A 16,475-nucleotide genomic window follows, 5' to 3' on the forward strand; every position below is an offset into this window, starting at 1 on the left:
GTTAAATACTAGGTGATGAGTGGAGCCTAGTGAACCTAGCCAATTTCAAGGACTTCCTGAAGCCATTTAATGGAGCTCCCTGCCAGATGGAGTGTTTTACCTCCCCCTTAGAACAACAGGCTCTTAGACAATGGATGGATCTGGAGGATATCATCTTGAGTCAGGTAACCCAATCACAAAAGAACACACATGATATGCACTCACTGATAAGTGGATATTAGCCCAGAAGCTCAGAATAGCCAAGATACAATTAGCAAAACGCATGACACTCAAAAAGAAGGAAGACCAAAGTGTGGATACTTCGATCCTTCTTGGAAGGAGGAACAAAATACCCATGGAAGGAGTTATATAGACAAAGTTCGGAGCAGAGACTAAAGGAATGTCCATCCAGAGACTGCCCCACCTGGAGATCCATCCCATAAACAACCACTAAACCCAGACAGTATTGCAAATGCCAACAAGATTTTTCTGACAGGAGCCTGATAGAGCTGTCTGTTCATAGGCATCCATTGGACGGAGCACAGGGTCCCCAGTGAAGAAGCTAGAGAAAGTACCCAAGGAGCTGAAGGGGTTTGCAGCCCTATAGGAGGAACAATGATATGAAGTAACCAGTACCCCCAGAGCTCTCTGGGACTAAAACACCAATCAAAGAAAACACATGGTGGGATTCATGTCTCTAGCTGCATATGTAGCAGAGGATGGCCTATTTGGTCATCAATAAGAGGAGAGGCCCTTGGTCTTGTCAAGGTTCTATGCCCCAGTATAGGGGACTGCCAGGGCCAGGAAGCAGGAGTGGGTGGGGTGAGTTGGGGAGCAGGGGAAGGGGGAGAGGATTTTCGGAGAAGAAACTGGGAAAGTGGATGACATATGAAATGTAAATAAAGAAAATATCTAATTTAAAAAAAAGGAAGAAAAAAGAACAACAGGCTAGTTTAGAATGTAAACATTCTATTCACCCTTCACAGCCATTGTCTTAAGACATTTCTTTCCAAGATGTAAGGCTTCCATTTTGGAGAAACTGCTACCTAACAGTCCTGCTGATGGTTTCTTTTGCTATGCAAAAACTTTTAAACTTCATGCAACCCCATTCTTGAGGCTAGGTTGTAGCAGAATTTAGCAGAGCCTCTGTATCTGGCATGGATTCCAGAGCGATGGCACCCAAGCTTTGAGGCAGCCTTTTCATGATTTTTATCTGAGGTTTTTATGAGGTTATTCTTCCAAAGGATTCTAGAGCCTTTGTATAACTTGATCCCTGAGACATAACTGGCAAACTAGAGAATTGCTTAGGTAATGGTTCCTAGAGACAACTCCCAGATCAGATAAGAGGTTTTGGTAATCAGAAATCCACTTGCTAAAAGTGTTTTGTATAACAGCGAAAAAAGCAGTTCTGTGAAGCTGCTGGCCTGAGAGGTTGATCCTCCTACTGCTGAGAAGCCTAAGTACATGCTCTCTCTCTCTCTCTCTCTCCAAGAACAAAGACCAAAGTGAGGACACTTTGCCCCTTCTTAGAATTGGGAACAAAACACCCATGGAAGGAGTTACAGAGACAAAGTTTGGAGCTGTGACAAAAGGATGGACCATCTAGAGACTGCCATATCTGGGGATCCATCCCATAATCAGCCTCCAAACGCTGACACCATTGCATACACTAGCAAGATCTTGCTGAAAAGACCCTGATATAGCTGTCTCTTGTGAGACTATGCCGGGGCCTAGCAAACACAGAAGTGGATGCTCATAGTCAGCTATTGGATGGATCTCAGGCCCCCCAATGGAGGAGCTAGAGAAAGTAACCAAGGAGCTAAAGGGGTCTACAACCCTACAGGTAAAACAACAATATGAACTAACCAGTACCCCCAGAGCTCATGTCTCTAGCTGCATATGTATCAGAAGATGGCTTAGTCGGCCATCAGTGGAAAGAGAGGCCCATTGGTCGTGCAAACTTTATATGCCTCAGTACAGGGAATGCCAGGGCCAAGAAGTGGGAGTGGGGGGTGAGGGAGTCGGTGGGGGAGCGTGTGGGGGACTTTTGGGATAACATTGGAAATGTAAATGAAATAAATACCTAATAAAAAAATAAAAATAAATTAAAAAAAAAAAAGAATTTTTAAAAGAGGAAGAGCGGGCCTGGTTCCTGAATTGCTCTGGCTTCTGTCTCAATGTTCTCTCTTCTGCCTGCTGTGCTCTCTCCCTTGTGACAACACCTGCTGTGTAGTCCTCACCACGGCCAGACAGTGCAACCCATACCCTTGAACCTCTGGAATTATGAGCTAAATAAATGTGTTTTATTGACAAAGTTACCCAGCCCAGGTATTTTGTGACAGCGATGAGAAATGTGGTCATATATCCACTAGATTTTATCCCTGTCTAGGAGTAAGCTTCCCCAGCTGTTGCGCATCCTTGGGGCCTCTTTCACCTGCACGGACGAGTCTTTGATGAATCAGAAGACAATTCATCCTCATAGGTAAACCACAGTTTATTCGTAAACGTCAGTCAGTACAATATGCACTACAGCACACCACAAGGTGCACAGCATAGGCCTGGAAGAAGCCGCTTTACAATAAGTTAGAGGGGCTGTCTATTGCTCCTATGATATCTGAGATCTCTCAACAGCCACATATTGCTATAAATACCACAGCAGCCAACTTAGCTATTGCAGGTGGGATCAGAGAGCAGAGACCTCAGCCAGGAGCTGAGATCCATTCAAATCCCAATTGTTTTTCTGAAAGGCTCCAAGCCCAGAAGAGAGGATTCCTTCCACATCAGCAAGTTACCAGAAAAGACCCTCATTCTAGATAATTATGTGAACTTTCCATGTCTCTCTCTTCTTCAGAAGTAGCTGTTGACCACAAAACAAACAAACAAAAACAAAATAAAACAGCAACAATTAAAAAAAAAACCCTCACAGTCCGTTATTTAGATAATCAGACGAGGCGTTTCGTGTCAGGCTGCAGGAGTTTCCAGATGATTCCTGTCAATCCAGGCTAAAAGTATGTTCAGTTCTCCTAGAGACTTAAGGGCAGCAGATGAGACCTCCAGCTAAAACAAAAATAAATAAGAAAATTAATGAATGAATTGATTTTTATTTAAAAATGTAAAATGACATCATGAGGTCTGACTGCTCTGAAGTTTGGGTATTGCAGTTCGCATATTCTGAAACCTGGGAGGTTCCTCTTTCTCTTTATCAAATGGCTCACATAGCATGCAAAATCAAAAGTTATTTTCCTCGGCGCTTAGCACCACTCCCACCCCACCAGCCAAGCAGTTTAAATCATTTTAGCTCCTTATGCACAAACTTTTAAATCCTGCATCTCTTTCTCCCTTTTCTCCTTCTTTTCACAGGCAATATTAGCCTTGCCAGCCAGGTCTTCTTAATCTTCTATTCACATCAATTCAACTGAATCACTCTTGTTTCTTGGGAAGTCTGATTCTCTCCAGTGCTCTCCAGTGAATAAGGAGAACACGTTGCCCCTTACAGACACATGTAAAGAGACTAGCTTGTATCTGTATGGATGTGGCCCCTGTCAATAATAAATTTGAGGGCCTATCGCTTAGGCAGGAAATAGGAGGTGGGACATCTTGTAGGTGGAAAGGATTCTGGGATAGGGCCACTAACAGGGGATTTGCCCAGGAAGATGTGTGACAAAACAGATGCATGGTGCCTGAGCATAGGTAAGCAGCCACGTGGCAAAAAAATGTAGATTAAAATAAATTGGTTATTTTAAGCTATTATCTAGTCAGAGAAGGCCTATCTATATGGCCAAGGTATCAAATATATTATGAGTTTGAGTCTTATTTCTGGGAGCATGGAGCAGGAAAGATGAACCACCTGATTCAAGAGATATAGCAAAACACTGAGACCCACAAAGGATGTCTACCCAAACATCACACAGCACTTAAAAGAAGCAGACTAGAATGCAATCCATGAATCCATCCCCTTCCAGACTAAAAGGATGTGGTTGGGGTGAAGGTGCATCCTGTGGAGCCACTTAGCATGGGACCAAGTCCTGTGTGTACCAAGTGGTCAACTCGTGTAACCTCCTTGTGCCGCCATCTTCTGGTTTATTTAATGCAGTTTATACTCAGAGCCTTGCTGTGAAGACTCGATGTGACAACACTTCCCTGGGCTTGAAACAATATCTGGCTCACAGTACGAACCACTTGGATCTTCATTGTCCCTACAGCATCACTTAATAAAGCCTCCCCCCCCCCCAAAAAAAAAACAGAGCTCCAAAACAGTCCTATCTCCTTTGTTCTTCAAAGCACCAGCAAGCATCATTTGGAGCGTGTTGAGCGAGAGGAACTTAGGCTTCAGGGTAGAACTGCTGACCAGACTCTGCACTTCAATCAGATCTGCTGATGGCACACCCCGATAGCTGTTCCTGCATCAGCACCCCTCCCTGTGAGAACCACTGAGTGCACCGGTATGCAGGATGCTAAGGGCCAGCTCCCGACCATAAGGATGCTGTATGGGTCATGTTTCATGGGTAAGAGCTTCAGATTCACTGGGGATCATTGTGCCTTCTGTATGACCATATCTTATGCAGCCCAGGCCTGATAGGAAAGTGTAAGAAAACAGTACAGGGAGGATGGAGAAGACCAGAGAACGGCCCAATGACCTACAACACTTTGTAGGCATCAACTTGGATGAGCTTGCCATGAAGACCGGTGGAAAGAATACATGAGTTTGCATGCAGAGAAGGCTGGAATATTGGCATCGTCTGAACCCTCTCATTTTTCCAACTTCTCTATACTCTCCCCAGACCTCACCTGATTGTAGTTGTCATGGATGATCCTAGTTGCATTGGTGGCTTCCTGACTGCAGTTACATTGTCTGTGCACCTGCTGGGACACAATGGGGACAGCACTCATTAGAGGACACTTACACTACCTCCTCTCCCTACCTCCTCCCTGGTCGGGTGACAAAGCTTAGGAGAGAGCAGCTGGGAGGAAACAGGGTCTGTTTGTGGAGAAGCTCTGCATTTGACCTCTGCTCACACATCTACAGTCAATCGCATCGGAAGAGCGAGTACCGTGTCTTCCTTGTTACAGCTCTAAAAGTGGCATCCCCCAAGGTTAACTAGTAGATTAAGTATACCCATTTGATTCCACTATTGTCCTTTTTAAAAGCAGGACAGGGGTTATTGCCCTTTCTAACATTTTTTGAATCTGAGACACAGAAAGGAAAGACATCTTCAGCCTCAAAGAAACCATGTCACACAGGAACTCAGCAGCAGCCCTTGGTCTGGAACCTAAGGTTTCTCTTAGCCTAAGTTTTTTGTTGGTTATTTTTACTTTTATCTCTATTTGATTTTAACAAGTAAGCAGTGGGCTTACAGGTGACCCTCGGAGATAGGACTAATATGGCTTCCCAAAATGTCTTAGTGTGGAAATTCCAAAGGCTCAGAAACAGAAAGTCCGGGACTGTGCTTATGGTCAGAATGCAACTCTTGGCAAGTCTCTCTGGTGGGCTACTGAACACTTAGGAGATGCTCTGACATCAGTTGGTCACTCCACAAGGAGACCCTTCTGATGAGGTGTAGGCAAGCGGGAAGCCCCTGGGACTGGCAAGACCATTGCAGAGCCTCAAAGGACAGGAAGTGAATGACAATGTCCTGACTCTGCAAAGCCTGGGATCTTTCTGGGCAGATGGGAGCAGAAGCTTGGGGGCCCGATGCCCTGACTCACACATCGCTCCAGAGATTTCTGCACGCAGAGGAAAGAGTTGGCAATGCTGCTGATTCTCCTTAAGACCTCAAGGCTTCTCTCCTGATGGTCCTGGAACACCCTGTCTCTGTAGAATGTCAGCAGGTTGTTGGTCATGCAGCACACATCTCCAGGCTACAAACACAAATTAGAGCACACCCTTGGAGGCCCTCTGCTCTCAAAATTTCAGAAACAAAGTACAAGTAAAAAAACTAAATGTTCTTTTCTAAAATTCAGGGTATTCTTTCACACTTCCCATGGCCAAGCCACTGCAGCCAGGAGATATATTTACAAAGAGTAAAGCTTGGATCCTATCACAGACAAGGTTTGTTCCACAGCATGCATCCCCAGCATGATATAAGGAAACTCTAAAATCCCTCCAAGAACCAGGTGCCTCCTTTAGGAGATGGTTTGTATCCCACAAGCCAAGGTTGTCAGCTCTGTAGTCTCCCAGCCCACAATGTCCTTGGCTCCTGGACATCAGGTATCCTACCAGGCATGACCAATATATTTATCTTAGCCACTGAGCCCTGGACCGCACTACTGAGTTCCCTTGCAGTTTGTCCCCTTAAATTGGGGGCGGGGCGGGATGGGGTTTGCAAGACTAGGAGGTGGCAGGCACATCTGGGAAGGTCAAAGGTCTGCAACAGAAAGCAGATGCCTCTGAGACAAGACTCCAGATGCTCAAAGCACAGCCCAGAGAAGCCGGGAAGCTTTCTTCAAGCAATTGGCACTCCAGGCCTAAGGATGGACTGCAGAAGATTTACTCCTCTGCCTCTCGCCCCGAGGGCAGCCTTTCCTAGACAGTCAGAGCAGGCTGCTCAGAATGCTGGATCTCTGTCTGTTCTCTCTCACTGGGCCGCTTAGCCAGAGGAAAAAGTTACACACCTCTGTGTTATTAAAGACTGTGGCATTACAAAAAAAGAACCCATACAGAAGGAAAGAAGAAAGGAGGAACTGATGAAGGGAGGGAGAGAGGGAGGGGAAGGAAAGGAAGGAGGAAGGGAAGGAAGGAAGGGAGGGGGGGGGGAGGGAGGAAGGAAGGAAGGAAGGAAGGAAGGAAGGAAGGAAGGTGGAAGGGGAGAAGGAAGGAAGGAAAGAGGTTCAGCAGTCAATAAACTTGTGGCCAAAACTCAGAACCTGAGTCCCACCCTCAGAATCCATATGAAGGAAGGAGAGAACCAAAAGTTCCCCCTTCACTTTTTTTTTCTCGCACGCATGCACACACACACACACACACACACACACGCGCGCGCGCGCGCGCGCATGCATGCATCCACACACATTTTTAAAAGAAAAAAGAAAGGGAGAGAGAAAAGGAAAAGAGGGGAAACAAGGTCATATGATAAAGATCCAAATTCACTAACTTCTTTCCTTACTCCATATCAGCTGTTTCTTAAGCTTAAGAGGACAAAGAGTCAGGAAACAGAGATATAACCTGGAAGGGGCGTGTCCTACTCCTGGCTTGGTCATTAACTCATTACCCTCCTCTGCTCCATGAGCTCAGTTCCTCATAGACACACACTTCTAGTTTTTCTTGTAAGTGCTCAGCAAAGACATCAATGTAGATCACTTTTACAACAGATCCAGAGGTCAAAGCAGTTGGGCTTTTGTTTTGTTTTGTTTTTTCATTTGCTTTGCTTTTTGACAACTGTGAACTGAAAGTTGCCAGGAGAAAAAGCCTAGGCTGGGATAAAGATTCTACGAAGCTGCTTGACTAATCAGACCTTCTGTGACTGGGAACTGTAGCATTGCAGATCCAGAGCCGAGTCATCCCAAGCTATCTTTAACCCCTCGGTAGTCACTCACCAAGCACCGTGAGTATCGGGAGAGACTTTTAGAATACACTAACAGACCACTAGTGTCCCCAAAACTAAGATGTCATCAGAAAGCATCTGAGGCCCATAGCAAATTCTCCACAATTTTCTGTCACCTGCCTGCCTTATGTTTCCACCAATACATTTTAAAATGCATGCCTTAATTTATGGCTTTCTTTTGTTACTGGACAAACTTCATGAAACTGTACTGCTCTGCAACACTGTTTTTGGTATAACCTGGATCCCAGGCTGTAGTCACTCATATGTGACTCCAGAATAAACTATTGCTTATTCCCTTGGAACTAAAGTTGGACTTATGCATCAACATACCCCTGGCTGGCTTGGAATTCATGAAATTGAACAGATTTGCTTCAAACTTGTAATGACCCTTCCTGCCTGCCTCCCAAATGATGAGAGGACACAGGCATGTCCCGCACACCTGGCTAAGAGATGACTCTAAAGGTACATGCCAGGCTCTTTTTGTAAAGTGGAGAATCAGTGTAGTAAGCTGTCTGGTAAGATCCTATCTACACCTGTTCCGCTGAGTGGAGCTGGCATCCTACGGGCCTTCCCAATGAGCCGCCATTGTAAAGCTCATTACCATACATTCTATACTAGTTCTGTCATGTAACTTGAATCTCAAAAGACCCCTCAGCCACTCTGTTGTCCCTGTCAGAAAGCCAAGGCTCGGCCTCGTTCCAGAAGCGGCTGTCTCTCTCAGTGCCCTACTATTCTGCCTGTCCTTTGCATCCTAACACGCTTGCTCACTGTCCCTGGAGTCACACCAGCCTGATTCCACTGATATTACATCCACTTCCCCTGTATCTTAAGCCTTTATCTGTTTATCTACACCCCTCCCCTCAGCCAAACGAAATCACTTTATTTCGTTTCTCCCCACGGGATCTTCCAAAACAACCACCAAGCCACTGAAATTCTGCCCCGTTGAAGTACTTGGAACTTGTTACCCTCCGATGAAGAGTCACTTCTTTGGCCATGCCCACGATTTCAAAGTCACTGGGATACTGATGTGCCCAAACTGCTTAGATGACAAAGAAGGCTGGACATTTAAGAGAGTACTAGGGGCCTGGAGAGATGGCTCAGCTGTTAAAGACTAGGCTCAATCAACAACATAAGGGAGTACTGGTCAGGGAGTCGATTCTTAGCACAAGAGACACAAACCAAATGGTACCTTAATGCTCCTGAGGTTCTCCAGGGACAGGATGGTGACATTTTTAAAGGTGTCCTTAGTTTGCTGTGAAGAACGGGACAGACATCAATGAGAACCCTCTACATTTTCAGGATCCCTAACAAGGAACTGGCAGGAACTTGCCTTGTGCTCTAAGATGTAAGGTCAGACAACCCATGCTCACCATGGCTCTCTTGATCTCGTGGAAACTCTTTTCTATGAGGCGCATGTCCACAGAAATCAGACATCTCCTAAGACTGTAGATATGAACTGAGCAGAGAATCAACGTCATGCCCAGGAGCCAGGTAGACGCGCACTGTGTCTTCATGTCTTCTGCAAAGGTGAAAGTCAGCTGTCCACCTAGACTGCAGAGATTGATTTTCTAATTCTCTGGCAAAACAAGGAGATAAAACCCCACTGGCAAGGGAAGTTGGTAGGCGGCATCGCCCTCCCCAGTTTGCTCCTTCTAAAAGAGTCCGGTCATCTTGGGCCATTCAGATACAGCAGGAGGCAGCTCTTGTCCTAAAAACCTCTGCACAGTTACCTTGTTTCGGGTGACACCTACACATGTGTCTGGCGAGGTTTGTTCCTCTCCGTGTCTCACCAAGGAGGGAACTAAGAATTAGGGGGATAAAATGGGTTGCCAGAGCTGACGTGGTCAGCTGGCCACTATACCCACCTCCTTGTGGCCAAGCCTCCTATTTACAAAGCAATGTCTCCTCTTCGAGCATAGCTATCACTACCTCCCCTGGAGACCACAGCTTCACACCAGATGGAAACCCATTTCTGACCAGGTCCCACCGAACCAGGAAATGGACTTTGTATTTAAAAAAGAGAGTTAATACTCAAAAGGTTAGGCTCCTGGAATGAAAATTCCATAGTTTATTTAATTCCGTCATACTCTATTTTCTGCTCTTCCTTCTCTCCATTTCCTTTTGTTAAAAAAAGAAGGTACAAGAAAATTCACACACACACACACACACACACACACACACACACACACACACACACTGTGGCACGCTTCCACATTCCACAAAAACCTTGTTCGTTCTCTTGGGCAACCCAAGTCAGGCACAGTGGTAACCCCTGTAGTCTGGATGACCCCAGGGAAGCCCCGGATAGCCCAGGCCAGCCTCACCTCTCCTGGTGTCTCCTGCTCCAGCAGAGTCCTCTCTCCCTGTGCTCTTTGCCACTTAGAAACTGCAGCTCACTTTTATGTGGTGGATGAGAGGAAATGCTGTCAAGGTTTGCTGGGTGGGTCCACCTTCAGGAGATTCCCCTCCCCCCATTTCTTTAGTATTTCATTTTCTTAATTGTTTTCATTTCTTTCTCCCCCCCCCACCCCCGCTTTGTTAAACAACTGATTAATCATTATTAAGAAATACCTCCTTTTTTTCCCCTGAGTTTTGACACATTGCTTCTGGGAAAAATAAACTCCCATCACCATGCAAATGAGAATTACTTGCAATTTTGTGTTCATGGTGAAAAATCCAAGTTAGGCCACTTTCCTAGGAGCTGTGGCAAGGTACCAACCGTACCCTGCAGGCACAGTCAGGAAAGCCCTGTGTGGATGGCCTGGCTTTGTCAGCAGCCAACTTCCTGAGACTCTGCAGGTCCTCTGGCTCTGACACAAGTCATCTCTCTGATGCCTCACACAACTCTGGAGGACCTACCACACGCCAGGCTCTTTTTTTTTTTACCGGCATGACTTTGCTTAACTCCTTAGGGACAAATCTTTTTTCTCCTATAGGCAAAAGACTGGGAGTTTTGTTTATTTGTTTGTTTTTTGTTGTTTGTTTCATGTCATCTCTTTCTGCTTGATCTTGTCCCTTGGAAGTCCCCTTCGTTCTTGATTGGTGCAGAGAGAAATGAGAGTGAGCAGTGCAGTTCCTTCAAGAAATTAGTGGCAGAGCTGGGAACAGAACTTACGGCCCTTATACTGGGCCCAGAGGATCCTTTAGGCAAGTCACTTTCTTACTTATTACCACTCTCCATCAGGAAGCTTTTCAGGGGTCGGGGTTTTATGTGACAGAAAGACGAGGTATAATTGTGTCCTCACAGATAGTTATTTTCTCTCGGAGACACTCTCTCTCTTTGAGGCTGCCTGCGCCACTATGGATGGCCTCATTCCCGTGCACATATGGAACTCGAAACACTAATTGAACTCAGAAGGTTATTAATAAACAAAAAATGAAAGAGAGGCAATGAAGCTGGAAGGGAGATGAGGTGAGGCAGTGGCACTAGGAGGAGCTGGAGAAAGGGAGCGATGGAGGGAGATGACCAAAAGGTATAATAAATATAAATAAATATAAATGAGCAAACATTTCAAAGAATAGATAAGAATATTATTTTAAAAACTAGTTTCTTCCCCAAAGTAACTCTGGCATGGGGTTTAATCAAAGAGCTCTCTTGCTCTCGCTCTTTCTCTCTCTCACACACACGGTAGGTGTAGAACCTACTCCTGCTATTAAGCTAAGAAGACAGAGGAGTAGAAGAAAAGAGAGAATAACTGGAAGGTATTGGAATAAGAAAAGAGAGAAAATCAAGGAAAATCAGAGCCGTTGGTGGGATTCAAGACAAGGGAACCCTGGAATCTGGAAGACTGTGTCCAGCATCTTGAATTTAATGAAATAATGCGTGTGGAGAGAGCCTGTCAGCTACTGTGGCTCACAATCGTGTAGCCCTGGAATTAAGCCCATGCCTTCCCTCCTCTCTGGGTAGCACAAGCTACTGAATGCCTACTGAAGCCCCATAAAACAGAAAATGTGAACTTCAAGGATTCAAATGAGCTACCAGGCCTGGCCCGTATCATAGCAAGTGCAAGCAGTGTTTACTAGCACATAAACAGTAAGTAACAAATGGTGCTACTCTATGCTACCCTGCCAAAGAAAGACAGGGCACCTCCATTAGTATTTGGTAAGTGCATCTGCTCCTTCTGGAAAAGGGAGACAAGCTTAGCTCTGCAGTCAACCCTCCTGGGAGACAGATGGGAACATCCAGGGAGGTGGGTGCCCTTTTCCCAGCATGGGCTCAGCTGCCTGGGTCAGAGCCCAGAGCCACATGTGAGAGCATTGCAACATGACCCTGCAGTCTCACTCCACATTCACTCAGAGGAGCCGGCTCTCATTTCAGGTCCAGGATGTCACACTGGGGGGCTTTCAGAGTACAGGAAATGTGTGAAGTGTCTATAATCCACTTCTAGCACGCAATGTCAGAGGGGTTATGATTACAAGCCGGGCTGACAGGCTGTGTTCCCAGAGGTTGTCAGACAGGAGACAGGCCACTCCATCTCCGTACTTGATAGTTCTTCTGAACAAATAATACCTACTAAGTAGTCACTATGTAGGCTTGGTGCGGAGATTAAATAATCAAATTTTAGCCCTCAACACAGCCTGATAAACTATTTCTTTTTGAGATAGGGTCTTGCTATGTAGCACAGGCTGGCCTCAAATTTATGATTCTCCTGCCTCCAGTCCCAAGTACTGAAGTCACAAATTTGCACCACTATACCTAGCTTGCTATTAACTCTACAACTGCATCTGAAGCCCTACATTGAGAGGGAGGAGATCAGGGAGAAGGGATTCTCTCTAGCGTAAGCTTTACTATCTAACATTTAAGATTTAAAAATTAAAATATAGATCGAGATAAAATGGCATCCATTCTGGAACTGCAGTCAAATTATAAATGTGATCTATAGACACAGAGGTACATGTAGCCTTGAAATAGACGTAGAGATACATGTAGACCCAGCTGAGCCACCATTACAAGACCAGGGTTCAACTTTCCATTTGTATTGCACATGGTGGTGTATGCTTGCAATCCCAGAATTCAGGAGGCAAGTGGAGAGGGGTGTTGTTTCACATTCACAGCTAGCCTGGGTCACAAACTCTGTCCCCTTCCTGTACACAACCCAATTGTTTTCATTTATCAAATGGGAAACCAGTCAGAATGTAATGAAGACCAAGGAGCTAGGCTCAAAGACACTCTCTCTGTGTTTGACAAGTCCTGGAGAGTCTCTCACGATTTCCAGGCCTCCTGCCCTCCAGCTGCATGAATCATTCATTCATGGTGGTGCCAGGACAAGTTCTTGTCCATGAAAGACAAGAACGTGTCCACTCCCCAGGGCAAGTCTTAGCGGGCCCCTCACTTTCCCTGGGAATGGGGCTCCTCACAGAGATCAGAGGAAGAACCAACTATGAAGACTAGGAAACACTAGAAGCTGTGATAGAGAAAGAAATCTGTAAAAGAAAACAGGATTGTCCGCACCGATGGATGAAAATTCCATATGGGATGCAAATAAGGATTTATAGAAAAAGATGATCAGTTCTCGGGAGACAGGTAAGTGTATACCTGTAAATCCATAGCCAGGCTGGTCTACATAGCGAATACCAAGTCTATACAGAGAGACCCTGTCTCAAAAAAGAAAAAAAAAGTGGGGGAGATAAAAAATATAAAAATGTTTTAAAGGTCTTAAGGATCATAACTATTTTGAATTGTAGATAACTTTAAATATAAATTTTTTAGAGAAAACTTTTGGGAGGTCAGGTATATTAGGGCCACACCTCTATTCCCAGCACTCTAGAGGCAGAGGCAGGTGGATCTCAGTGAGTTCAAGGTCAGCCTGGTCTACAGAGTGAGTTCCAGGACAGCCAGGGTTGCATAATTTGAATCTGTATCAAGTAAAAATAAAACAAAACAAATAAATAAAAAAAAGATAAATTTAGGAGCTAAAGAGATGGCTTAGCACCCACATGGTAGCTCATAACATCTGAAGCTTGGGAATCTTGACCTATGTTTGAGTCATCGTCGGGGAACCAGGCCCACATGTGGCACATAGACTTTCAAGCAGGCAAAACACCCATACACATAAAATAAAATAAAATAAAACAATTTTTTAAGGTGATAAGTGGTCCAGTTCTTATAAATTTACCCCCCCCCCCAAAAAAGAACATTTCTCTCAGTTTGGGATTTACATATGAGTTGAGTAAGATACCAGAGTGCACACACCTCAGCCCTCAGCATCACAGCAATAAACTGGGAGGTGAGCCGCACTCTTGCATGGCACAGTGAGCAAGTAGAAGCTGTTCCCAAAGTCTGGCAGAGTGACCTGCCTACCCTCGAGCTCTCCTCTCATCCGAGTTGGGTGTAGATGGTGGGGACCTCCAGCTGGTTCAGTGGGTGAAATGATGTCACTCCCCCAGGCCCAAGCTTGTGCTTAGTCAGGGACGGGAATACCTTAAGGAAATCTGAGATGGGCATGCCCTCGTCAGTGAGCACAGAATGACAAATCCATTCAACTGCCACAACCTAGACTTGCTTCCTCCCCTGCTGCTGCTGGGCACCTGTGTGAGCAGGCTGATCAGGGCTTTTGAGACTCTGTCATCAGTTGTCAGTGACTCCAACACCGTGAGACATCTTCCGTGGAAATGAAGAGAGCCAGGAACAGGGAACAGAAGGAGCCTGCTGTATGCTCACAGAGGTCCCTCATATTTCAGGCTCAGTCAACAGGCTTACTTCCAGCAGCAAGCAACCTGTCCTCCCTCCTCAGGCTAACTTAATACATTACAGATGCAGGCGTGGCAGGCTTGGCTCTCCCAAACCAAAACAATAAATCAAACCTTGCTAGGTGAAAGACTTTTCTCAAAGCAGAGCTCCTAACAGAGTGACCTGTCTTCACCCATATTCCCCTCTAAACCTAGAGTCAGATGATGTGGAAGGTGCTTAGAGATATGTGGAAACCTCCTTTTACCCTTCCACCCCCACTCATCCCTCCACATCCCACTCCCCATCACTTCCAGACCCATCACAGACCAGACCTCCATCTCCTGCCTCCTCTCCAGATGAGTCCCACATCCTGTTAGCCCCTCTCACCAGCAAGCTCCCTCTTAGATTTCCTGAGAGCCAAACACCACCCATCCAGCTTTCACACTCAGCTGAGTGTCTCCTACCCCACCCCACCTCTTCCCTCCTTTCTACCTCTGCCCCTTGAGAAGGCTGCTGTATCTTTCCTGTTCCCACTGGACACATGGTATCCAGGTTGATTTTGATGTTCAGACCTGCAAGTCTCAGCACTCACGTATCTTTGAAGTGCAGAATAAAGTGGGCACCCTGTGTTTTCACTTGCTAAATTTGACAGCTTAAACTGGACCTCCCGGTACAGGATGCAGCACATCCAGGTGTGTGGCCCCACACCTCCTGAAACGTGGTGTGCTGAAACGTAGGTCCCTTAAAGAAATAAGTCATAAATGGAAGTACAGCCAGGAATGGGGACACACATACTCACTCCTGCACTTGGGAGGCAGAAATTTCAGAAGTTCAAAGCCAGACTGATCTTCAAAAAAGGAAATATAGCATCTCAAACAAAACCAAATATTTCAAATATTTATTTTAAAAAGTTAACCCATACTACAAACACACATACACATGCACACACATACAAACGCACACACACATGCACACACACACGCACACAGAGAAAGAGAGAAGGAGTTAAATCACTGCCTCTATCAATTACCTGTCTGTCATCTTCCAGTTGTTTCTTCTACAACAATGATTTTTTTATTGTTATTCTCTATGGGGAAATAAAAAATAAGTGAGAAATTCTTTTATTATGAACTGTGTAAAAACAATTTTGTTGTTGAAAGTAGGAATATGAAAAGTATGCTATAGGTTGATGCCTTACAGGTATGAATTCTGATAAATCTTGCTCTCATGATCCCCACTGGAAACGAGAATTTAGGATCCACTTGGGACCCTAGGGAGGGCATTTCTAAGTAAGTCTACTAGGCTCTAAGGAGAGCCAAGCTTTGGGTTCCAGTTCTCCATATCCTGATGCAGTGCTCTACAGCCCAAATCTCACTTCTCTTCCAGTATCCACACTTCCCAGAGTCAACCAGGTATACCAGATGCCACTTTTAAGTCAAGATGGTTACTGATCACACACAGAGGAGACACAAGCCATGCAAACATAGTCTTTAACAGGCCAGTGCATCCATGACCCAACATCTCTTTAGTCATATCTCCCCCACGTATCAGGGCTTCCTCAGTCCTTTCTGGCATGAATGGAAGGGTGACAATGAAGGAGGAGTAGATAGGGGGACCGAGTAACTAATTTAAGCTACAATCATTTAGAGGAATTTCAGGAGAGCATAGGACATGGGACAAGCCCAAGACTAAACAGCAAATCTTCCCTGTATACAGGCCTTTGGGCAATGCCTTGCATTTGTTTGTGTTTTCTTATTTAACTTAATGTTATTTTATTTTCAAGATCACAATATAATTACTGTTGTGTTTTATAAAATGCAGCATAGTAATGTGACGGGAGGGAGCACCACAGCAGGGCCCCACCAAGGTGTCCCCCTGAGCAATCAGTCACATGGCAGGCCTAGGATGAGGAAGGATAATTGGCAGGAAGAGAAGGGGACCTAGGGAAGAGGATAGAGGCAGAGAAAGGTGGACAGAGAATACAGAAAGAGAGAAAAGAGGAAGAGAGGAAGAGGCCAGCTAGGGATACATGGGGAATGGAGAGGGGGAGGGAGGGAGAGAGGGAGGGAGAGGGAGGGGAGAAAGAGAGAAACAAACAGCCCTCCTCCTCCTCCTCCTCCTCCTCCTCTTTCTCCTCCTCCTCCTCCTCCTTTTTCTCCTTCTTCTATGCCTGGTTCCTGGCAATTTGCAGCCTCCTCTGCTGCTGCTCCAGCCCCTCATTCTAAAAAAAAAAAAAATCATAATCTATATTATAAACAAATTTTCCATCTGCTTACAATTGTGGA

The 16,475-nt window shown here is 45.4% G+C and overlaps 1 protein-coding gene across 5 annotated transcripts; it reads right to left on the reverse strand.

Moving 5' to 3' along the window:
• Window positions 1-2,448: 2,448 nt before the first annotated feature.
• On the reverse strand, window positions 2,449-15,250 carry Il19 (interleukin 19). 5 transcript variants are annotated; one of them, XM_006529705.1, is made up of 6 exons: window positions 15,221-15,250; window positions 8,891-9,071; window positions 8,710-8,772; window positions 5,686-5,838; window positions 4,768-4,842; window positions 2,449-3,036 (listed from the first exon to the last, which is right to left on the reverse strand). In XM_006529705.1, the coding sequence occupies exons 1-6, from the start codon at window positions 15,229-15,231 to the stop codon at window positions 2,941-2,943; spliced, it is 579 nt and encodes a 192-aa protein (XP_006529768.1). In that variant the 5' UTR covers window positions 15,232-15,250; the 3' UTR covers window positions 2,449-2,940. The 5 variants fall into 5 exon arrangements, with proteins under 5 accessions (XP_006529768.1, NP_001009940.1, NP_001342064.1 ...); NM_001009940.2 differs by lacking the exon at window positions 15,221-15,250 and adding an exon at window positions 9,845-9,908; NM_001355135.1 differs by lacking the exons at window positions 8,710-8,772; window positions 8,891-9,071; window positions 15,221-15,250 and adding an exon at window positions 9,845-9,908.
• Window positions 15,251-16,475: the final 1,225 nt, after the last annotated feature.

The sequence above is a fragment of the Mus musculus genome, chromosome 1 (genome assembly GCF_000001635.26).
Source record: "Mus musculus strain C57BL/6J chromosome 1, GRCm38.p6 C57BL/6J".
Lineage (NCBI taxonomy): Eukaryota > Metazoa > Chordata > Mammalia > Rodentia > Muridae > Mus > Mus musculus.